Source organism: Syngnathus leptorhynchus, chromosome 7 (genome assembly GCF_054491065.1).
Source record: "Syngnathus leptorhynchus isolate UIUO chromosome 7, UIUO_Slep, whole genome shotgun sequence".
In the NCBI taxonomy this organism is placed as follows: Eukaryota; Metazoa; Chordata; class Actinopteri; order Syngnathiformes; family Syngnathidae; genus Syngnathus; species Syngnathus leptorhynchus.
The window spans coordinates 13,106,719-13,131,118 of NC_141201.1; the positions used below are offsets into that span (position 1 = coordinate 13,106,719).

Here is a 24,400-nt window from a genome sequence, read left to right on the forward strand (position 1 = left end):
TGCCGATCACCCAGTTGCAACTGAGAGGAAACGTGTAATTGCAGTGCTGGTGGAGAACGTTGAGGACCGAAAAAACATTTCCAAGAAGTGGTTTGCATCTCCAAACTCTACTACTGCTGCAAGTTTTGTTGCAGCCCGGGAGATAACAGACATGGGGAAACTTCTACCAAATTCACTAATCATTGTTTTGGGTGATCTCAACAGGGCGAACCTCGCACACGAACTCCCCAGTGTCCTCACCGTAATTAAGGATGCATAGCAGTCTGTGGCTCGTGCAGCTTTAGGACTCTCGGACCACTGTCTAGTTCATCTGGTCCCGGCCTACAGGCAGAAACTTAAAACTTCTAAGCCTGTAATGAGGACTGTAAGGAAGTGGACAGTGGAGTCAAGGCAGGACCTCCAAGCCTGCTTTGACTGCACAAATTGGGGAGTCTTCGAAGCAGCAACTTCAGACCTGCATGAACTCACTGACACTGTTACATCATACATCTGTTTTTGTGAGGATCTGTGTGTGCAGACTAAGACCATCTGCACGTACAACAACGACAAACCTTGGTTTACACCGAACCTCAGGAGGCTAGCGCAAAGCCAAGGAGGAGGCCTACAGGAGCGGCTGGTCCACTGGTGCAGCCAAAATCACCTGGAGCTGAACCCGCTCAAGACCGTGGAGATGACAGTGGATTCCAGGCGAGATCCTTCACCTCTTTCACCCCTCACTATCCGCAGTAATACCATACTCTCCTCAGACACCTTCAAGTTCCTGGGTACCACAATCTCACGGGACCTGAAATGGACCAGCCACATAGACTCTGTCCGGAAGAAGGCCCAGCAGAGGCTGTACTTCCTGAGACTGCTCAAGAAGTTCAACCTGCCGCAGGAGCTGCTGAAGACCTTCTACACTGCCATCATCCAGTCTGTCCTCTGCACCTCCATCACTGTCTGGTTTGGATCGGCCTCCAAACAAGACAAGCACAGACTGCAACTGTCAATCAGAACTGCAGAAAAGATAATTGGAATCAACCTCCCATCTATCCAAGACTTGTACCTGTCCAGGACCAGGAAACGCGCAAGCAACATCTCTACAGACCCTTCTCACCCAAGTTACAGTCTGTTTGAAGTACTCCCCTCCGGACGGCGTTATAGAGCTCTGTACGCCAAAACCAGCAGACACAGAGACAGCTTCTTCCCCCCAGGCTGTCGCTCTGATGAACTCACACCACTCTTAGAGTCTCAGAGTCATTGCTGTGCGATAACATCCCGCTCTCCACACCTTTTGGGATTGTCTACACTGTTTGCACTATGTGTCTTCTCTGCATCCATTGCAGCCTGGTCATCCTGGAAGTAGGACCCTCCCATCTGTGGTCTCTTCTCAAGGTTTCTTACTTCCCCTAGTCGGAGATTGAGTTATTCCTTGTCCTCATGGGAGTTTAAGATCGGGGGATGGCTGAGAATATTGTCATTTGTCATTTTCACATGTCCTGAGTGTTGTTAGTCACCTAAATGTTGAACAGAGACCGTGATGTTACGAAGTCAAATTCCTTGTTTGGCACGCTCAAACATGGCGAATAAATTCTTCTTGAATCTTGAATAATAAAGCGCGGAAAACCCTTCACCGATGGCGAGTAGATGAAGGATTCAGTCATTAAAATATCAGAGTGCCTATTTTTGGACTTCAAAAACAAAACCGAAATCATTCAGAAAACTAAAGACATGCCTCACCGACAATATCACCGATCACCAGATCAAGGACATCAATTCTGATATCGAACAGACAGCTCTGCTATGCAGGTACGTGAACTCTAATGGGCCGCAAGAAGAATTGATCGAATTGATACCACAATTATTTATTTTTTTAATTATTTTATTAGTAGGCATACAGCTTATGTATTGACAGTCTACGTTGCCTTATAAAATGCTTTTAGATTTTTGCGGCTCCAGACAGGTATGGTTTTTATTTTATTTGGGCCAATATGGCTCTTTGAAAATTTTGGGTTCCCGACCCCTGTAGTAGACTATTACTAGATGGGAAGTATTTAACAACTTATTGACGTCTAAATGTCACATTAATGTTTGATTCTCAAATTTCTTTGCCCAAACATATTTTCTATAAGTTATGGCTGAGTAAAATATATTCCTTACATATTGATTTTTAAAAAATAGAATCTCTACCCACCATATGCTCTCATCAAATGATTATTTCTATGTGGTTTGCCAAACAGCAGGTTGTTTGCTCGTGATATGAGATACATTGTTATGACATCCCTTAGCAACAGTTTTTTGTCCTTCACAAAGGTTGAGAGTCATATTACATTACCCTTGTGACAGACGAGAGCCGGGGAAGCTCCTTCATAGAATGTGACTATTGTGATTTAGTCTGGGCAGAAATGCAAATGTGAAGTGAAATTGATCTAAACGGCATTGCCCTGCATATCTCAACACAATACCGCTACAGTACTGACTCATTGGGATATTCGTTGTTGTTGTGGGGTCTGGCACTTTTGATTACAGAGAATGTCAGTTCAGTATACATGTTTGTTGGGAAACAGTTGTCCAGTGCAGTGTACTAGTGTTGTCCAGCAGGGGTCACCCTTGGCCGCTCAGACTGGTGCAATGGGAACAACCACCGATGGTAAGCAGTTAGCTACAAGCCAGGCTGCCTTCAGAGCTGCACCCTTGAACGGGTTACGAGTGCTCCTCAGTTTGCTGAAGACAACAGTGAGTATTTTGCCTTTGATATGTACGAATTGTGCGTAGGGAGCAGGCATTTCGGTAGGAAGCAGTGTAGAGTAAGGGTATTGGGCGGGCGGACTGGATTATGTTAACAATTCAATGCGGTCCAGGTTGTTGTTTTTTTTTACACAAAAAATGAGGACAGAAACTAAGACTGACTTTACTGAATTGCGCTGGGAGCCTATCCTATATATTCATTGAAAGTTGAACAAAGTTGTCACTAAGATACTGACTTTGCTTGTGGATCTTGTTGGTCTGCAATGAAATGGGTTTTGTTTAACATTATTGTGCTTCATCAATAGTGCCTACCTACAGTAGCTCGGCTAGCTAACATAGCCGAAAAGCTACACCTTTTGCGCTGTCATTCTTTGTGTCCCATAGGTTGCATGCACATTGCACACAGTGGTCCTTAAAAAAAAAAAAAAGAATAAAATCAACTATGTCATTTTGTTTACTAGTGCGTACCAGGTGTTGGCATCCTTTTGCCTGCAGCTCACTAAGTAGCTAAATAGGCGTGAGCTTAACGAACAGCAGGCGCCCGCCGGTGTTACATGTCAACTTGCTCCCATGTTATCTTGCTCCCTGTCTCGAGTTACGACTGTTATGGTAAAGCGATTTTGTTTTTCGCGACTGGAGATTCGTCACAAGCGACTTGGAACTTGCCTGACTGCAAAACTGTTCAAATTCTCAATAAAAGCGCTGAACGAAACGTCTCGTTTGCATTTCCGACTGACTGCAACACATAGCAAACACTAACAAAATATATAAAATAGAAAAGTCATAAGCGAGATTTGACCCGTGACGCAAAGAAATAAAGTACAGCGTACTGAGCATCGCCGTAACCGTCGTGCTACCGTGACACACAGCAAACGCCTTAGATAATTTTCGATATAGGCAAAACTAAATTACCCGGCGAGGGTAGGCGGTCTGATGCCTTGTGTACACCCGACCATGTTAACTGGCTCCTCCGCACCAACTTGACATGGTCCCGTTCCAAAACTTAACGTCAACCTCGCAGCAGGGCATCATGCATTTATGACATGATCAACTTTCTAGACACATAAGGATTAGGTCCAAGTACTAAAGCAGCGGTGTTATATTGATCGGCTTTGCGTATTAATGGGAGTGTGGAGAGAACAAAATTTTACAAATGGTTGTCTGTCATGCGACGTGCGGAGAGTGAACAAAGGTTTACTGCTGAAAAGGTGGTACACTTGCACAAGCCCCCCCAGCCAAGGATGAATTATTGTTCTGTTATGTTTGACATCAGAGCTCTTTGCACAATGTTGACATTCAAAAGTCCTTAGAGGTATCTGAATACACGCAATGTTCAAGTTTGTTTGCACCACCATGTCAGGGATGATGTCAATGCATGGATTTTGAAATAGTAGTGTAAGGACCGTTAAAATGTGATGAATAATTAGAGACAAACACCTGTAAAGTCAATTAAAGTGAATTTTACTTTTGTATATCCCACCGCTCACCCTCCAGTCGGGAAACACAAAGTCCGATTGGTTTACCATAACAGTCGTAACTCGAGACGGAGAGCAAGATAACATGGGAGCAAGTTGACATGTAACACTGGGTTAATGTCGAGTTTATTAAAGAGAGACTCTTGCCTAATTGTGTTATGCATTGTTGGCCTGGGTGGGGTAAAAGATTCAAGAGAATTGAAAAAAAATACTCCTGACCCACCCCCACTACAACATAAACATTAAAGCACTAGAAAATAATGCAATGATAAGCATCGGTTAACAACAGGGATTAATCAAACATAAGGAATACAAATGCTGTGTACTTCTCATTATGAATATTTGTAAAGTACATCCGCTGAACTCTGGGATTGTTGTTTGTTTCTGCGTGTGTGTGTGTGTCTGTCACGAATGGTTGGTATGTGACAGGATGGTTGTGTATCTGGAAGAACAATCTCAACCGGATTTTCTTTTTCTTCTATGGCGAGACTACAAGTAGAGACAAGAATGTGGTTTGGTCATGGAAAGGCTTTCCCAAGGGCATTTACTAGGCTTTACAACATGTTGGTTGTCTGCTTTAATTAAGGATGTCTGTGATGACTTCCTGATTCGGTTTTGAAATTTTGTCCGTTAAAAAGATTACGATTTATGCTGCAATAGAGGCAGATTTACATAAATATCTACAGTGTAACTGGATGAAAACAATACTTTTACAACTTTTTAACACATTCACTTATTTATTTATGCTGTTTCTTTTACCACATTTCCTCCAATATGGTGGGTCAGCATTTAACTAGTATTCTTAGTTTTTTTCAGGGCAAGAGGGATCGGATTCGCCGAAACATAGAAATACTTTAAATGACTATATGATATCTGTACGTCGTTTCATGTGGTGTGACTTAAATTGTAAAAGTGATGCAAATGGATTTGTGGACTTTTATATGGATCCCTATCCACAACACCGTAGCTATTCGCTTAATCAGGTTTTAGTTGCTTATTAGCAGGCACTGCGTGATAATGTGTAGATTTAAGGTTTGTAACTGGCTGTGCCAATGTGTATGGCTGACACAAACTACTGCCAATTGCTCATTGATGAGGTAGATTTGACGTCGCCACATCCTTAATGAGGTTTTTACAAATTTAGAATCAAGTTTTTAGGATAGATGCTGAAATCAGTTTACTGTGGCCACTCCCAGTTTGGTCGCTATTGTATCCTAATCTAACAGCTGGGATACGCTCCAGCACACCCGCGGCCCCCGTGGAGACAAGCAGTACAGATGATGGATGGATGGATATATATAAATGTATGTAGCAATCAGCAGCAATCTACGTAATCAAGTGCAGTTTAAACTAGGACGCACTGAAAGTACAGGGAGAGTGAGCCTTATGTTTTTTTTCTTGCTATAGACTGGAAATATTTTGGTTTGACATCCAAACATGATTAGGAGGAAAGGATTTTTTATATATATATTTTTTAAACAGGTAGATCTGAATCATGATAGATACTGGTGGTGTAATGGTATATGCTGCTGCCTTTAATACAGACTCTGTAAATTCAGTTCATGACCAGTACCGCTAAAACCCACAAAAAATGGGAAGGGCATCCGACTTAAAAACTGTGCCAAAGAATTCATGCAAATTACTAGTTGTGGTGGTCCTTGATGGGACGGACCGAAAGTCACAGCAACAACATAATTCAGAGCACTGGTACCAATCATTTCCTTTGAGCAAAGGAAAATTAATGGTGCACTGTCAAATATAAAATGGCACAAGCTAGTGAAACAACGATTTTCTGTGTAATTTAAAAACTTTTATGTAGCACTTTATCTACACCATATGTTGCTCAAGACATTTTGTCACTATTTTGTAACACTGCGCAATAACTGACCCAGAATCTATAGTTGTCCACGATGCATAGTGAGATTCAACTAATAGTAAGCTATTTGGAACACCAAAAAAGTACCGTAATTTTCGGACTATAAATCGCGTTTTTTTTCATAGTTTGGGGGGGGGGGGGGGGGGGGGGGCGATTTATACTCAGGAACGACTTATATGTGATTTTTTTCACAAATTTTCAAAATTCAAAAATCCGCGATGTAGTGAAACCGTGATAAACGAACCGCGATGTAGCAAGGGATTACTGTCATTTGAACTGCAAGTGACGTCAGCAGTACGGCGGTTGTTTACATAAGGACAAAGGATGCGTTCACGGGATGACGAAGATGACGAAGGGCCCCACGTTTGAAGGATTTAATGATTTGGAGTGACACAAAGTTTGAAAAACGTATTTATGTTATAGTTATTTTATATTTTATTTCGTGTAGCAACTTGAATATGTTTTTATCGTTACAGTTCAGTAGTTGTTGGCTCGTTGAACTCTTGTTTTGTTAAATAAAGAGCCGTTTACCAAACTCACGTCTTTCCTGGTACTTTAACGCTACAATATAGTTATATACTAGATCTGTGCGGCGCGCACGCGGCGTTGTTGACATAAAGGATGAGGAATTTGATGGGTGGATTTAATAATTAGGAATGACACAGAGGGTTTGATAATATTGTTGTTATATGATAGTTATTTGAAATATACTTTATATATCATTATATGGGTCTGTGGAATAATTAGAAATGCAACTTACAACGAGTCCGACGTCAGCGGCGCATATGCCACGCATACGCGCCATTGTTTACATAAAGGACGATCGATGGATTTAATGAATTGGAGTGACACAGATGGTTTGATAAACGTGTTATTTATGTAATACTTATTTGAATAACTGAATGTTACGTCAGGCCCACTCCCAGCTTTTCGTTTTTGTGTATATGTCACGTTAGCATACCGTATCGTTTAGCCTGTTGTTGCTGGTTCATGCCTGTTCTTGGTGTTGGATTCTGACAAATAAATTTGCCCCAAAAGTGCGACTTATACTCTGGTGCGACTTGTATATGTTTTTTTTCACTTTATTGTGCATTTTATGGCTGGTGCAACTTATACTCCGGAGCGACTTATAGTCCGAAAATTACGGTACATAATATTAAATTAAATAACAGCAATAGATAATATTCAATTCAAAGTAATCAGCAACATTAACTCAGGAGCAGAATATATAAAACATTTTAACCTAGAAAACAAAAATGAATAAAACAATTTGTGCTGTTTCTTTTTTAATCAAAATAAGGCAGCGTGACGGAGACCATATCCACGGCTGCAAGTAGTACCAGTTCTTCTGCAATGGTGTGTTTTTGTTTTTTTTTGCACTAAGCAATTTTGTACGCTACTTTATATGATGCTAACAGTGCTTGCTGACTGACTGAAGTAGCATTCACAAAGTGGGATGATTGTTGGCAATATTCAGCCTGTTTTCGATGAAAAACCTCAAGCATCTTATCAGTGTGATTGGAGTGCAATGACTTAAAGTGCTGCCTTAATTTATTTGGCTTCATACTGTCCGCTGTCAACATTGTAAGGCACAGTAAACAGTTTCCTTGTCTCCTATCGTAGTCACACTGAAGCTGAGCGTATGCGCCGCGTATGCGCCGCGTATGCGCCGCGTATGCGCCGCGTATGCGCCGCGTATGCGCCGCGTATGCGCCGCGTATGCGCCGCGTATGCGCCGCGTATGCGCCGCGTATGCGCCGCGTATGCGCCGCGTATGCGCCGCGTATGCGCCGCGTATGCGCCGCGTATGCGCCGCGTATGCGCCGCGTATGCGCCGCGTATGCGCCGCGTATGCGCCGCGTATGCGCCGCGTATGCGCCGCGTATGCGCCGCGTATGCGCCGCGTATGCGCCGCGTATGCGCCGCGTATGCGCCGCGTATGCGCCGCGTATGCGCCGCGTATGCGCCGCGTATGCGCCGCGTATGCGCCGCGTATGCGCCGCGTATGCGCCGCGTATGCGGATGGTTTTCGCGTACGTCGGACTCGTAAGTTGCATTTCTAATTATTCCACAGACCCATATAACGACGTATAAAGTATATTTCAAATAACAATATTATCAAACCATCTGTCACTCCTAATCATTAAATCCATCGATCAAATTCCTCTTCCTTTATGTCAACAACGCTCTGCGCGTGCCGCACATACCTAGTATACAACTATATTGTAGCGTTAAAAAAGTACCAGGAAAGACGTGGGTTTGGTAAACGCCTCTTCATTTAACAAAAGAAGAGTTCAACAAGCCAACAACTACTGAACTGTAATGATAAAAACATATACAAGTTGCTACACAAAATAAAATATATCAAATAACTATAACATAAATAAGTTTTTCAAACCTTGTGTCACTCCAAATCATTAAATCCTTCAAACGTGGGGCCCTTCGTCATCTTCATCATCCCGTGACCGAATCCTTTGTCCTTTATGTAAACAACCCGCCGTGCGGTGCCAGTGACGTCACTTGCAGTTCAAATGACAGTAATCCCTTGCTACATCGCGGTTCGTTTATCGCGATTTCACTACATTGCGGATTTTTGAATTTTTAAAATTTGTGAAAAAAATCACATATAAGTCGCTCCTGAGTAGGTCGCACCCCCCACCCAAACTATGAAAAAACCCGCGACTTAATCTGAAAATTACGGTAATATTTGTCAGTATGTCTTTGTATGGGTGGCATGATGAGCACTGGTTAGCACATCCACCTCACGGTTCAAAGGTTGCAGGTTCAATTCCACCTCTGGCCCTGTTTTGAGTTTGCATGTTCTCCCTGTGTCTGCGTGGGTTTTCTCCGGGTACTCCGGTTTCTTCCCACATTCCAAAAACATGTATGGTAGGCCAATTGAACACTCCAAATTGCCTGTAGGTGTGAGTACGGATGGTTTTCGATACCGCTTGTCCCCACAGGGTCGCAGGCGTGCTGGAGTAGGCTCTGTCCCAGCAGTCCATCGGGCAGTAGGCGGGGGACACTCTGAATTGGTTGCCAGCCAATTGCAGGGCACACAGAGACGAACAACCATCCGCACTCTCACTCCCATCTACGGGCAAGTTGGAGTGCTCAATTGGCCTACCGAGCTTTTTTTTGGACTGTGGGAGGAAACAGGAGTGCCCCAAGAAAACCCACGCGGTCACAGGGAGAACATGCAATCTCCACACCAGGAGGCCCAAAGGTGGAATCGAACCCGCACCCTCCTAACTGTGAGGTGGATGTGCTAACCTGCACACCACACGCAATTGTTTCACATGGCCTTTAATGAAGCACTCCGTCCATCCGTCCCTCCCTCCTCAAGACTGTCACAATGACGTCAATCAATTGTCAAACTGCCTCATTCTTGTGACTTTGAACCTGAATGTATATGTATATAAGAATGTATTAATTTTACGCTATGTTCTGACTGTCTGCTGTATGCACAATTGCTCCATTTCAACCATGCTGCTCTTATTTATTTATTTATTATTCATTCATTCATTGCTCTTATTTATTCATTGTATGTGCCTTCTTGTTTTTACTTTTTGTATTGTTTACTTGAATGTTTTGTTTGTCCGTGGACCAATATAATATAATTCCATCTCTGGCCCTCCCTGTGTAGAGTTTGCGTGTTCTCCGCGAGTCCGTGTAGGTTTTCTCCGGGCACTCCGGTTTCCTCCCACATCCCAAAAACATGCTTGGTAGGCCGATTGAAGACTCGAAATTGTTCCTAGGCATGAGTGCGAGTGCGGATGGTTGTTCGTCTCTGTGTGCCCTGTAATCGGCTGGCAACCGGTTCAGGGTGTCCCCCGCCTACTGCCTGATGACGGCTGGGATAGGCTCCAGCACGCCCGCGACCCCCGTAGTGTGTGTGTGTGTGTGTGTGTGTGTGTGTGTGTGTGTGTGTGTGTGTGTGTGTTTGTCTGTATATATATATATATATGTGTAATATGTCTTGTCACCGTGGGATAGTAGGAAACGCAATTTCGATCTCTTTGTGTGTCTTGACATGTGAAGAATTTGACAATAAAGCAGACTTTGACTTTGATACTGAACTGAGCCAAAAACCGACACCCAAAAAAAGGGAATATGGATCTTCAGTGATTGCAAAGCCATTTAGCATTAGCATTGACAATATTTACAAGTTGTCTTTGTCTCCATTTATTTTCAGGCACTTGTCCTGGCTGGATAAAAGTATATTAGTGGATTCTTCCTCCGAAAAAGAACAAAACCATATTGGCAGGAAACATCAACATGTTCAATCTGATGAAAAAGGAGAAGGAGAGGGAATCGGGAAGGAAGGAAAAGAAAGACAAAAAGGAGAGAATGTCTGCGGCAGACCTGCGAAGCTTGGAGGAGATGAGCATGCGGCGAGGTTTCTTCAACTTGAAAAGAGAAACAAAGCGTGAGTCCAAGCACAAGGTGGAGATCTCCAACCCAATTCCTATAAAAGTGGCGAGCGGCTCAGAACTCACTCTGACTGACATTGAATCAGACGGCCTGAGCAACAGAAGCAGTATGGTTCTGGATGAGCAGCTGAGCGCTGCTAGCTCCACTGATGACCTGAAGGGTGAGGGCGGAGGTCAGGATCATCGCAATTCTGTACGACATCGCGTAGCTCACTTTGGCTCACTGGCCAAACAGAACTCCTCACAGATGGGACAAATGATAAAGCGGTTTTCCTTTTCCCAAAGAAGCAAGGAAGAGAGCCCTTCAGAATGTTCCACACCTTCAGGCCAGGACTCTGATTCTCCACAAGTGGAGAGCAAAGTCTTCAACATGTTGCGCAAACATAGCCTCAACCAACATACTGCAAAACCCATTGACAGACAGTTTTCCATTCCAGAAGTCGTTGACAAGACATTCCCTGCTCAGTTATATCTACCAGCTGTTGTTGCCCCAACACCACCTGAGACACGTGAGCTGATACTCCAGCGTCGCAACACAGGTGATTTTGGATTTTCTTTGCGTCGTACTACCATGCTGGACCGCAGCCCGGACGGCGGAGTCTACAGGCGGGTAGTTCACTTTGCTGAGCCTGGTGCAGGCACAAAGGATCTGGCGCTTGGTCTGGTGCCAGGAGACAGACTGGTGGAGATAAATGGCCGCAATGTAGAGAACAAGAGCCGGGATGAAATCGTTGAGATGATCCGCCAGTCTGGTGACACCGTGCGACTGAAAGTGCAGCCAATCCTGGAGCTGAGTGAGCTGAGCCGCTCTTGGCTAAGGAACACAGAGGAACTTCGGAGTCAGGTTAGACGTGAACTTTACTGTTAATTTTGCATAACTATAACCTATTATGCCCTCTGTGCTGCTTTCACGTTTGCCTAATAATATACTTCTTGCGGCATCAGCTTTGTGTGCATATCGACATTTTTACCCAATCTTTTCATAAGTAAAGTCCTGTTGAGTCCCCATATACAGCTGGAGTCTCTGCATTTTCCCCCTGGTGTCCTAGGTGCAGATGGGCCATTATGTTGTCACGGGACAAATATTGTGTCCTCAAAGTCAATATATACTTAAGTATTTCGTTTCAGGCATAATTTGGACAGACCTGTGGCCATTAGAGTTTGCCAGGCTAACTAAGCATATCATATCACGAAGCATATCATATCAGCATATCATTTTCTAGCCAATTGACATTGGAACACCGTTGCTAAATTAAGTATTTTCGATCCTCGAAGTTCAGTGTCTGTTTTTGAAGCTTTATGGTCATCCTTCCAAGTACAATACAATATACACCATCCATGGCAAGTTTCTCGAAACGGCATCTGTTCTTGACAAACCAAGTACAGTGGAGGCTCGGTTTTCGAACACAATCTGTTCCAGAAGGCTGTTCGAGAAGTGAATCATTCTAATTCCGAATCGTGTTTTCCCATTACAAATAATGGAAAAAAAATGTAATCCGTTCCAAGCAAAAAAATACGTCATTTTTTCCATTTGCGCATTTTTGTCCGATCGCGCAACTGTAGCGCACTGGCGAACGCGCAACCGTAGCGCGTCGCCGACCACGCAACTGCACTGCCCTGGTCGCATTATTGTGACAGAGCGGCCGCTGAAATTTAGAAAATATTTTTAAAGTCATGATGTACTTTCCAAAATTTACGTGGACCTCAGTGCGTACGGAGCTTAATCAAATAAATCTCGAATTTTTTGTTCGTATACCGAATTGTTCGAGAACCGGGACGTTCGAAAACCGAGGCTCCACTGTACAGTGAAACCACTACTTACAAACTTAATTTTCTTCCATGATTGCGTTCGTAGGTAGAAAAGTCTGTAATGTAAGTAGAAGCAATTTTTCCCATCAGAACGAATGCCAATTTTGTATTTTTTTTAATCATTTTTAAAAAATTAATTTTTAAGTGCTTTACCTTGAAAGAAATGACGACCAACTGAAGGAGTAGGTGCTTGAGAGACGGGGCGGGGGAGAATCATGTATCGTGCCTAATTTCTAAGTTCGCAACACCCGCTTCTGACTACGATCGCTGCTTTTTGTACTAGCTTTCTTAGCAGATGTTTGACTAAAAAAACTATGGCTGAACTACGGATGAATTTGTCACTGCTATGCTAACGTGTGCCAAGACAATCACAGGAAGTGGTTAGAGGAGAGGCACGAACACACGCGTCACAACGTGACCAGGCGCTCACAGGATCGAAAGTCAAATTGTAAGTGGAGGCAAATAAATCTTGAGGCTCTATATTGTATCTCGAAAGTATAGATGTTCGTAAGTACAGGTTTCACTGTAGCAGAAGGCCTGCTACTACCACCACTGATGAAAACACCAAATACAGGAGAGCACCTATTCAAGATTCAAGAATTTTATTGGCCATGTTTGAGCATGCCAAACAAGTAATTTGACTTCGGTACATATCAGCCTCTGTACACATTTAGGTGACGAACAACTCTCAAGATGTGCGATAATTGACAAATATTCTCAAACATCCCCTGATCTAAAACTCCCAGGAGCGCAAAGAAAAACTCAAAACTCCTACTAGGGAAAATGAGAAACCTTGAGAAGAGACCACAAGATAGGATAATCCCTCTTCCAGGATGACCAGGCTGCAATGGATGCAGAGTGGACACTTAGTACACATAATATAGACAATTCATAATAAAGCGTTGAGAGCAGGATGTTATTGCACAACAATGTCTCTGAGACTCTAAGAATGGTGTGAGTTCATCAGAGCGACAGCCTGGGGGAAGAAGCTGTCTTTGTGTCTGCTGGTTTTGACGTACAGGGCTCTGTAACACCGTCCGGAGGGGAGTAGTTCGAACAGACTCCAACTTATTTGAACAAAGCCAGGGAAGTTACTATAGGACTACATTGTACTACCTCAGGAGGTCAGTAGGCCTCCAAAAAAAACATGTTTTTAGAATGCGGGAGCAAACCAGAGCAACCCGGAGGAAATTCACACCAGCATAGGGAGAACATGCGCCCTCCAAACAGGAAGGCTAGAGCTAGAAACAAACCCTTTCATTAATTGTGGTGGGAGCGGCATTCGTTTGCATGGTTTGTCTGAAACAGATCCTTTTTTGAGAAATTGCGCATGACTAGGATACATTGTTTTTATCTAATTGTATTAGAGTTGTGTGATGACTATAAAGCTAAAGACTCCCCTAATTATTTTTTTATACATGCTTCTGCATTATGCTCATTCTAACTATAAAGAAAAGTTTTTTAAAAATGCCTGCAACATGGTAACTGTTTCCGTACAGATAGGTTGTTCCTCAGCAAGTTTTCTGAATATCACACCATCCTTTAACTTTTGGCTGACTGTCCCACTTTTATCATTCTCTGGTAACTGTTAAGAAGCAAATGCATCGCATATTCACCTGGACAGTAAAATTCTGCAACAAGTGTGATGTTAACATGATGTTGACAAGTGTATACTGTGCTGTAAATCAGTCAAAAATCACACAAACTAAAGTGCAGATTACAGCAGTCAACTACAGTGACCCCTCGCTACTTTGCGTTTCGTTTAACGCGGGTTTACTACATCGCGGATTTTTTCCCCCAAATTAAAAAAAACATTGAAAAGTCAAAATAAAACTTCTAAATTGAGGAAACGTGTCTAACCTTTAGGACAATGTAGTATTGCTCCAAATGTTCGTTCACATTCCTTTAGAAGTTCGTTTTCGCGTGTTAGCACGATCGCGAATTAGCATCTTTCCGCTAACTCGTTAGCCTGCCCAGTACTTCTTGTTGGTGACGGTACTTTGCGGATTTCACTTATCGCGGGTGGTTTTTGGAACCAATTATCCGCGATAAACGAGGGATTACTGTACATTGAAATGTCAATTTGCATTTGATTACCATAATTTCCAGACGACAAAGTGCACTTGAGTAAACGGCGCAATAGCTATGCTTTGCCAATATTATTATTAGCTGCAGGTTTCGGCATAATATTATGAGATATTTGCAAAGAAAGATGTCAAAGATTGATTAATAAATAAAACTTTAATAACTTTAACACTGGTAAATGAGAGCCATAAAAGCCAGACTTGACATACCCCAGGACAACGTGCGTTCTCAGTTCCCAGTGCATAAACAGACACACGCAGGCAGGCAGGCATGCAGGCACACACACACACACACACACACACACACACACACACACACACACACACACACACACACACACACACACACACACACACACACACACACACACACACACACACACACACACACACACACACACACACACACACACACACACACACACACACGAGAAACAGTAAAGAAATTCAGCAGCAACAAACAAAGAAACAAACATCAATGGCCGTGTAACAAGAAGTTAAATCAAGGGTCTATCCTAATCTTCCTATCCTTCTAAATACTCAGCATTTTTTTTTTAAAACAGAGTTCACCAACTCTGGTCCTCCAAGGCACCTATCAACAATGCTTTAGATGTGTCCCTCCAATAACACACCTGATTGAAATGATCAGGAGGGATACATCTAAAACATTGTGGGTAGAAGCCCTTGGGGAGCTGAATTGGTGACCCCGGTTTAAAACAGGATCTCACAAGGATTAAATCAATATTTCAACAAAACCAGACAGGATATACAACCATGCCTTTAACAATGGTTAGTGTCGACAGGATATCCCCCAAAAAACCTGATGGAATGTCTCTTGAAATAATGACATTCCGTGTTTACTTTCACTTAAAAAAAAAACCTCATTCAATCTGATTGGACTTGAAAGGTATCCTTCTTAAACAAAAACACTGTACTGTGGTACCTCTACTTACGAACTTAATTGGTTCCGCAATCGGGTTTGTAGAAGCAAGCATTTTCATCAACATGACATCAACATTTTCCATAGGAATCAATGTAAAAGCAAATAAAGACCCCAAAATTCACACCTATAGCTCTGTGTAAAACATACAGATAACCAAAACAACACTTATTTGTGCTTTTTCAAACCTATATAACAGAAAATGCTTGGGGGGGGGGGGTTGTGGAACCTCTTTTAATATTCTACACTTGCTAAAGAATACCCCCGAGAAGACAAACAAAAAGTCAGACTAATAAATTATTGTATGCTTTCATGAACTCCTTGCAATGTGCTCACGTCCTTGTAATTACTTTTCGGTGAAATTATTGAGTTTTCCGACTGTGAGTGGTCATTGAACACACCTTGTGCACAACGCGAGTGAGAACTTACAAAAGGAAATGAATGTAGCTTCTAAAGATGGAAATTGACAAACACAAAAGGGTGTTCATGTTTTTATTGAAAACAAGCTAGTACTGTTTGGTGCACGACCATGTAATGGTATCTCCCAACTTTACACATGGGAAAGAAAACTGCAATGCAAAAGGGGGGGTTCGAAGACATAATATGGTGGATTTTCTTGAATTAAAACAATTTATACATCTTAATTAAATTGTAGCCTATAAATGACGGGCTGGCCCTACCCCCACACAGTGGGACAGCCCTCCGGGTAAAATTCCGGCTCTCCCGATTACCCAGCATGCCTTTCCGCATTCAAATAGCCCAATCAAGAATACAGTAATCCCTCGTTTATTGCGGATAATTGGTTCCAAAACCCACCGGCGATAAGTGAAACCCGTGAAGTAGGGTCACCCGCTCATCTGTACATTTTTTGTGTGTCTATTAATGTATATGAAACCATTTAAGTGCACATTTTATTATTAGAACATTAAATAATTGTTTCAAACATGCAAATAATACATTAATAGTATAAATAACATACAGAATTTATTTTATAAATATTGAAAGTATAAATATATACGTGTGTGCGTGTAATAATAATAATAGTAATAATAATACATTTTATTTGTAAAGTGCTTTTCATAAAAGAATCTCAAAGTGCTACAGAAACAAGACTAGAAATAAAAACACACAAGAAACCAGAATAAAAGGATAAAAGCACAGAGGCAATAAAACACACCTATGAGGAGCCGGGGAAAGCCTTTCTAAACAGAAAAGTTTTAAGCCCCCTTTTTTTTTTTTGCGGATAGATGAGTGAGGGGTAAGGAGGTCTTTGAGGTATTGAGGGCCGTTGCTGTAGATGCAGAGGTGGGTAATGAGGGTAATCTTGGAATGAATTCTTGATGTTATGGGAAGCCAGTGTTGGTGCTGACGAATAGGGGTGATAGGGTCATGTTTGCGGGTTTTCATCGGAGTTTGGGCGGCACAGTTCTGAATGAATTGGTGTTTCTGGAGGTGTTTGTTGGGGATACCGATGAACAGGCTGTTACAGTAGTCCAGCCTGGAGAAGATTAGGGCATGGACGAGCTTTTCTGCATCGGAAAAGGTGAGGAACGGGCGGAGTTGAGAAATGTTTTTGATATGGAAAAAGCAGGTTTTGTACAGATGTTTAATGTGGTTGGTAAAGGTAAGTTGTGGGTCGAACTTCACCCCGAGGTTGGTAACAAAGGTGGAGAGGGGGATATCTTGACCAAAGAAGGAAATGGTGGTTATGGGTGATGACTGGATCTGGTGAGGGGTGCCAATTTTTATGGCTTCGGTTTTGCAACTGTTCAGTTGAAGGAAGTTGTAACTCATCCATGCCCTAATCTCCTCCATGCAGTTGGTAAGGGCCTGTGTGGGTGATGATGAGGGGACCAGAGTGGAGCGTGGATTGGGGTCAGTCCGGAGGTATAACTGGGTGTCATTGGCTTAGCAGTGAAAAAAGATGCCATGTCGGCTGATGACCTGACCCAGGGAGAGCATGTATAGAATATAAAGTGTAACATGTTAACAAGAAGTACTGGACAGGCTAACGAGTTAGCGGAAAGATGCTAATTCGAGATGGATTGTGCTAACACACGAAAAAGGACCTCTAAAGGAATGTAAACCAACATTTGGAGCAATACTACATTGTCCTAAATGTTAGACACATGTGATCGTTCATTTCTCTTGTTAGGAGACCCACTTACCGTCAATGACCGCTGTACCACTGTAACACCACTGTACACGAACGTGAAACAGAATAAATAAATATAAAGCACCCTACCTCAACTCAAAGCATAACATGGAGAATTTTTATCACATACTGTAAATATGTTTTTAGAACAGCTTTTATTATTATAACATTTTTTTATAACAAGGTACAAGTGTACATACTGTAAATATGTTTTTAGAACTCTTTTATTATTATAACACATTTTCTATAACAAGGTACAACACTGTAAATATATTTTTAGAACTCTTATCATTATACATTTTTTTTTAAATAAAAGTGTACGCACTGCAATTGTGTGGGCACACCCTGCCTTCTGCTGCCGTGTGGGCAACATTTGTGCCATAATTCCCCAAATAAGAAGTTTTATTTTGAATTTAATATTTTTTTAATTTGGAAAAAAAATCTGCGATGTAGTGAAACCGCAATAAACAAACCACGATGCAGCAAAGGGTTACTGTACTCCTATTAGGATTTTTTCATATATTATTTCTGTCAGGACCAAAAAATTCAATGAATACAATTAATAGTGTGATGTCATTTTCTGTCATGTTTCCAATTAATGTTACTGTACAATGTGAATAGTGCATCGAAACCTGATTTCAAGAAAATCACAAATCGAATTGAAGTCCCAATATCCATCGAAAAATCGCAATATAATTTTTTTCTCAACTACTTTCAGCCCTAAGGGAACACTGTTAGCTACATCACCACAACCCTCCCAGCCTCCAGCATGTTGAAACCAGTCTGTGGGAAAAATATTGAGGGATCACTGTTTTAGACCTTTATTTTAGAAGAAGCAATCTTGTCCTAACAGTTTCACTTCAAACAACGGGAAGCAGGGCCCTCTCTTTCAGTCTGGTATTTATGGAATCTGCTTTGGAACAAATAGGCCACTTCCTGACCCTTTCCCTCTGGTATTCTGTATTAGAGGAAGACAAATTTGTGTCTGGGCTAAGCTAAGGGCTTACAGAGAGAAAACTTTGAATATTCATGGATACTTCTCGAGATCAAAAGTGTGTGTACCTGAACTTTTTTGGGAAAAAAAAAGGCAGTTTTCTGCTAAGTGCAACGTAATTTAATCATATTAAAGGCACTTCAAATAATGTAAAACATCTCCTCATGTCCTGTCATTGGCAATCCTATGTACTGCCTCTAACTTTGGCTCAGACACTAGAAAATTCCATTGTTTGTTATTAATATAAAACAATTTAACCACAGGCTCAAGGAATGGGACAGCTTTTGCGGAGTGTTTATTCACCCCACAGTGAACATGTACTGTAGCTGTTTTCTGTCTTAAATTATTTCACTTTATTGGGAAAAAGGGGGGGGGGGGGGAATAAACCTCAATGTACATTTCAGACATTTTGCCCCATATATTTTATTGGGACTTTATAATAAACAGTGTACATACACAGGTCGATTACAAGCGTATATTTAACCGCGTTGGTTGGCATCATTTCTGTATTCCACTGGTGCTTACAGGCTTGGAGCGCATATCAGTCCTAAACCAGCAGGGTGTAATCTGTCCTTCACAGAATGGTTGGGTAACAATTTTAATCATGACTGCCATCCAAATGTTGGGTAGGCTTGCCAAAGTAGTGGTCCCTTCTGTTAGTTTCCAAGTTAAAAATTGTGACGTTTTATAACGTGAAGTGGGGGGGTCAATTACGTCATGTTCTAGTTCGGGGCCCGAACCAGGAGCAGATGGATGTAGTGTTTGTGTGAAGTAAAAGAAATGACATGTAAAGGTCATTGCATAAAAGGTTTTTACTTTTAGTTGGTAATAAAGCATGAATATTCAAAAAAAGCTTTTTGAAAACAAATGCATTTATTAACAGCATTAGAAATATATTTCACCAAAAAAACTACCGTATTATCACGTTTATTAGGCGTGGATAAAAGTCTTAGATTTTTTTCAAAATGTGCGGCGCGCCCCATCATGCAGTGATCCCTGTGTGTGTTGTAAGGCGGACGTATTAAAGAGCGCCATGAGAACGTTAGAGGGAGAATTGTGGGCGTAGATTTGCAGTATTAATGAATTTTAATTTGGTTTGCACCACAGTTTTGTTTCTTATATTTTTTTCGGGAGCTTGAAGCAATGTATAAGATACCATCTATAAAAGGGGAGATCTTAGAGGGAGTGGAACCCCACCCCCACATACAATGATATGCCCCAGCGGCACTGCTGTGTTGTGTTACGTCATGACGCACGGGCGTTGGTTCAATACAGTCACACACTTGAGCACTCGCTGTCGTCCTCTGTCTCATCATTATCTATACATATACACACAAACATGTAAGGAGACCAGGTGTTTTTTTTTCCACGAATCAGCATCGCTGTTGATCTGTGACTATGCGTGCCCATCTTACAGCCGATGTTAAAAAAACAAGTGAAGCAAATGAACGCTGAGCTTGCTAACATGCTAACATGTCTGCTGGCACTGTTGTTCGAGCTTTCATAAAAGCCGGCATCATATCCGAAGAGCCACCACGTGACTCTGACAGTGAAGAAAGTGAACCTGGCATGTCTGTTGGCGTTGCTGTTCAATTCAGAAACAGAGGACGAGGAAATTGATGGGTTTAATTGATGACCATTACCGGTAATAAAAATGTGAATACCAAACTCAGTTTTTCTCCTGCTTCGTGTTTAAATACGCACACTTGTATGCTTGTGTGTGTGTGTGTGCCATGAGAACGTTTACAGGGGAAGTGTGGGCGTGGATTTGCAGTGCGCCCCGTGTGTGTGTATCTGTGTGTGTGTGTGCTATTGTCATAGTCGATGTGAATAAACAATTGAAGCAATAAACGCCGAGCTTGCTGTCATTCCAGGAGGCACGACAAAGGAACTCCAACCGCTGGACCGGCCATTCAAAGTAAACATGTAAAACAAGTAAAGCTAACATGTCGGCTGACACCGTGTGTGTGTGTGTGTGTTGTAAGGCGCGCGTAGTTGAGAGCGCATGAGAACGTTAAAGGGGTATGTGTGGGCGTGGATTGTATATATAAAACCCGCGCCCTATGAGCCGTTGCGCCCTATGTGTTGTTTAAACAGTCATGGCACACAACTGAGACTGCCCTTTTATTACAGTGCGCCTTTTGAATGTGAAAATACGGTACTATCAGTGATTCTCATTAAATACGACACTGTTATTATGAATAATAGTTTCCATCACTTCACCGCCTGCAGGTCCGATTTATGAAATATGGTTATCTAATGAGGTGAAATCACATTAAACGGCAAACATTCTGACCAAACACATCTTGAAGAATCAGTGAACGAATGCATCTAAATAAAGTAACTAGTGAAGTCTCAATAGTATTGTTGGTGTCCCTTTTTTGCTAGTGCATCATGGTCTGGAGTAAAATCTGTTGTGGTAATTCTTAGGATAAAGCCGAGGTGTCGGTCCGTTAACCTAGATCTGTGACATGCTTTGTTGACATTCATGTGGCTGAACGTCTGCTCACACACGTAGGTCGAGCCAAATTGTCCACTCTTTTTTAACATTCGGCCCTCAGTGTCCATCTTTCTTTTCCTCGGGCCACTAATTTTAATGGAAGGATTTCAGGGGAAGGTTTGTGGGTGGCATTAGCGTAAAACTGAATCTGAAAGCTCAGTGCGTGAATTACGAGAATGCTGATGTTACAACCCACACTGGAAATTTGGCACTGATAGAAATAGAGCGCGGAGTGCGCCAGGTCCGTACTACTTAGTACGTACACGCACTTGTGAGTGTGCACTGAGCTTTTTGACACAGCTTCCGGGAGTAAATGCGCGGGCGGGCGCTTCCCCATCTACTGGGGAAAATGACCCCAAAAAAAGGTGAATAATACAATTTATTCGGGTTTGGCGGACCGGATTAAATGGCCCCGTGGGCCGGATTTGGCCCGCGGGCCGTAGTTTGCCCATTCCTGAGTTATCCTCACGACGGTCGAGGGTGTGCTGGAGCCTGTCCCAGCAGTCTTTGGGCAGTACGAGGTCCATCCTGAACTGATTGCCAGCCAATTTTAATTTATAATCAATTTTACAGCCTGTTCATTCCCTGCCGTACTTGTAATAACGGTTTCATCCGAAGTCATTTACTTTCCGTGAAACTGACATCAGCGATTGCTCGACCGATACGAATTTGGTCGAACAGGGTCTTGTTGACCAACCATTCGACCCAGGTATGTGCAGTCAGAGGAGGCAAGGGAGGCCGTGCCTCCTGTGCCATCATGAAAAGGGGGAAAAACAGATTCAACTGTTTTTATTATAAAGTCATTTTACTTTTAATTTCAGTAGTTTTGTATCATTTTGAACATAATCGCAGAATTTTTATCGTTATGTTAAAACCGAAGACAAGTTGCTCGGAAGAGCCAACTTCCTGCCTTGCCTCCTCTGAGGATTGCGTAATCACAATGTCAGCATACTGACAGGCTATGCAGTTAGACTGAACTGCTGTGTGTCTATGTCTCTGTTTAAGTGTTCAAACGCTATGGCTATATTAACAAATTATCATAGTTAAGCTGATGTACATATCTAGTTTTTTTTGTCATCTCTCTGTAACGTCGTGTTTCTTTAGATGAATAAAACAACTTTGTTTATTTTTTTTATTTGTTGATTTATTTCGAACATTTTAAAAGAAATACAAGAAAAAGTAAAAATACAGAAAATGTATCACAGATACATGTACAGAAAAAATTACATATAAGTCGCTCCTGAGTATAAGTCGCCCCCCCCCACCCAAACTATGACACAAACCGCGACTTATAGTCCGAAAATTACGGTATATGTGATTTTTTTCCACAAATTTTCAAAATTAAAAAATCTGCGATGTACTGAAACCGCGATAAACGAACCGCGATGTAGCAATGGATTACGGTCATTTGAACTGCAAGTGACGTCACCCGTGCCGCGCGGCGGTTGTTTACATAAAGGGCAAAGGATTTGATCACGGCATGACGAAGATGACGAAAGGGCCCCACGTACTACCGGCGTCATTAGCGGCTTTGTAAGTGACACAGAGGACAAAGAGTTTGAAAGATTTGATTATTTGGAGTGACGCAGAAGGTTTGAAAAACTATTATGGCTTTTACGCCCCCCCGGTCCTTCTCGACGGGAGCTCTCTTTCACCTCTGTGGATGAAAGTCGGGGGCCGGCGCTCGGCCGGGTGGCTGTCTGGAGACGGTGGATGGGGCTCGGACCTGGCTTTTACGCAAGCCCGGTCATATTTTATGGAGCTCTCTTCCACCTCCGTGGCTGGAAGTTCAGTAGTTGTTGGCTCGTTGAACTCTTGTTTTGTTAAATAAAGAGCCGTTTACTAAACCCACGTCTTTCCTGGTACTTTGTTAACGCTACAATATAGTTATTGTATAGCGCGGCGTTGTTGACATAAAGAACGAGGAATTTGATCATACGCGGCATTGTTTACATAAAGCAAGATCGATGGATTTAATGAATTGGAGTGACACAGATGGTTTGATAAACGTGTTATTTATGTAATACATACTTGAATAACTCTGAATGTTACGTCAGGCCCGTTCTCAGCTCCTCGTTTGTGTATATGTCACATTAGCATACCGTATCGTTTAGCCTGTTGTTGCTGGTTCATGTCTGTTTTTGGTGTTGGATTTTGACAAATAAATTTGCCCCAAAAGTGCGACTTATACTCCGGTGCAACTTATATATGTTTTTTTTCCACTTTATTGTGCATTTTATGGCTGGTGCGACTTGTACTCCGGAGTGACTTATAGTCCGAAAATTACGGTAATTTGCGATTATCGATCAACCAATTGTGTTTAATGGAAGTCTTTATAATAAATTACTTCTAATAAAGTTCGGCCGTTCTAGTACCATATGTTTCAGTCGCATCAGCCCTAAAATGCACAATATAGAGGAGAAAAACCTATATAAGTTGCTCTGGAGTTTAAGTCGCATTTTGGGGGAAATTTATTTGACAAAATCCGACACCATAAACAGACACGAACCAGCTACAACAGGCTAAGGATACGGTATGCTAACATGACATAAACACAAACGAGGAGCTGAGAACGGGCCTGATGTAACATTAACAGTTGTTCAAATCACTATAACATAAATAATGAAACCATCTGCGTCCTCCTTTACAAGTTTGATGTCAGCGGCGGATTGCAGTTGAAATTTTTCCACAGGCCCATAGAACAATATAGAAACTGTGTATGAAATAACAATCATATAAACAACAATTTTATCGAACCATCCGTGTCACTCCAAATCTTTAAATCCATCGGAATCTTTGTCTTATGTCGCTTAAAATGTTTTTTTTTTTTTTTTTAAAAGCACACACACACACACACACACACACACACACACGCACACACACAGCTGTTGATGCTGGAAAGACTACGTGCGCCACTGACGTCAGACTAGATATATCAAATAAATTTAATATAAACAAGATTTTTAACGAACCATCCGTGTCACTCCAAATCATTAAATCCATCGGAATATTCATTCTCTGTGACCAAAAAAAACCCAACAGCTGTCAATTCTGGACCTACGTGCGCCGCTGACGTCAGCCTCGTCGTCAGCCTCGTCGTCAGCCTCGTCGTCAGCCTCGTCATCAGCCTCGTCGTCAGTTGCGGTCCCAATTATTCCACAGATCTCGTATATAACTATATTGTAGCTTTACCAAAGTACCAGGCAAGACGTGAGTTTGGTAACCGGCTCTTTATTTCACAAATCAAGAGCTCAACATATGAGCCAACACACGCATGCGCGCTGGATCGCTCTTCTCGTGCATCCCGCCCCCCCCCCGCTGCCTTCATGGCCTTGCTAGACAATCGGAAACTATTGAAGTCTAACAACATAGATGTTGCTCCTCTAAATAAACTATATATTAAATAA

The 24,400-nt window shown here is 42.1% G+C and overlaps 1 protein-coding gene across 1 annotated transcript; it reads left to right on the top strand.

Moving 5' to 3' along the window:
• The first annotated feature begins 2,549 nt into the window (after positions 1-2,549).
• On the top strand, positions 2,550-23,406 carry LOC147054822 (unconventional myosin-XVIIIa-like). Its single transcript, XM_085915556.1, has 3 exons — positions 2,550-2,715; positions 10,274-11,355; positions 20,368-23,406. Exons 2-3 carry the CDS (start codon positions 10,357-10,359, stop codon positions 20,413-20,415), a joined length of 1,047 nt encoding a protein of 348 aa, XP_085771682.1. The 5' UTR covers positions 2,550-2,715; positions 10,274-10,356; the 3' UTR covers positions 20,416-23,406.
• The last annotated feature ends 994 nt before the right edge of the window (positions 23,407-24,400 follow it).

What these genes read in the sequence shown, in the direction of transcription:
- LOC147054822 (XM_085915556.1), top strand. Translation starts at nt 10,357, where the DNA reads ATGTTCAATCTGATGAAAAAGGAGAAGGAGAGGGAATCGGGAAGGAAG. An exon ending in CAGAGGAACTTCGGAGTCAG is followed by an intron (nt 11,356 to 20,367) that starts GTTAGACGTGAA and finishes CTGTCATTCCAG; the next exon opens with GAGGCACGACAAAGGAACTC.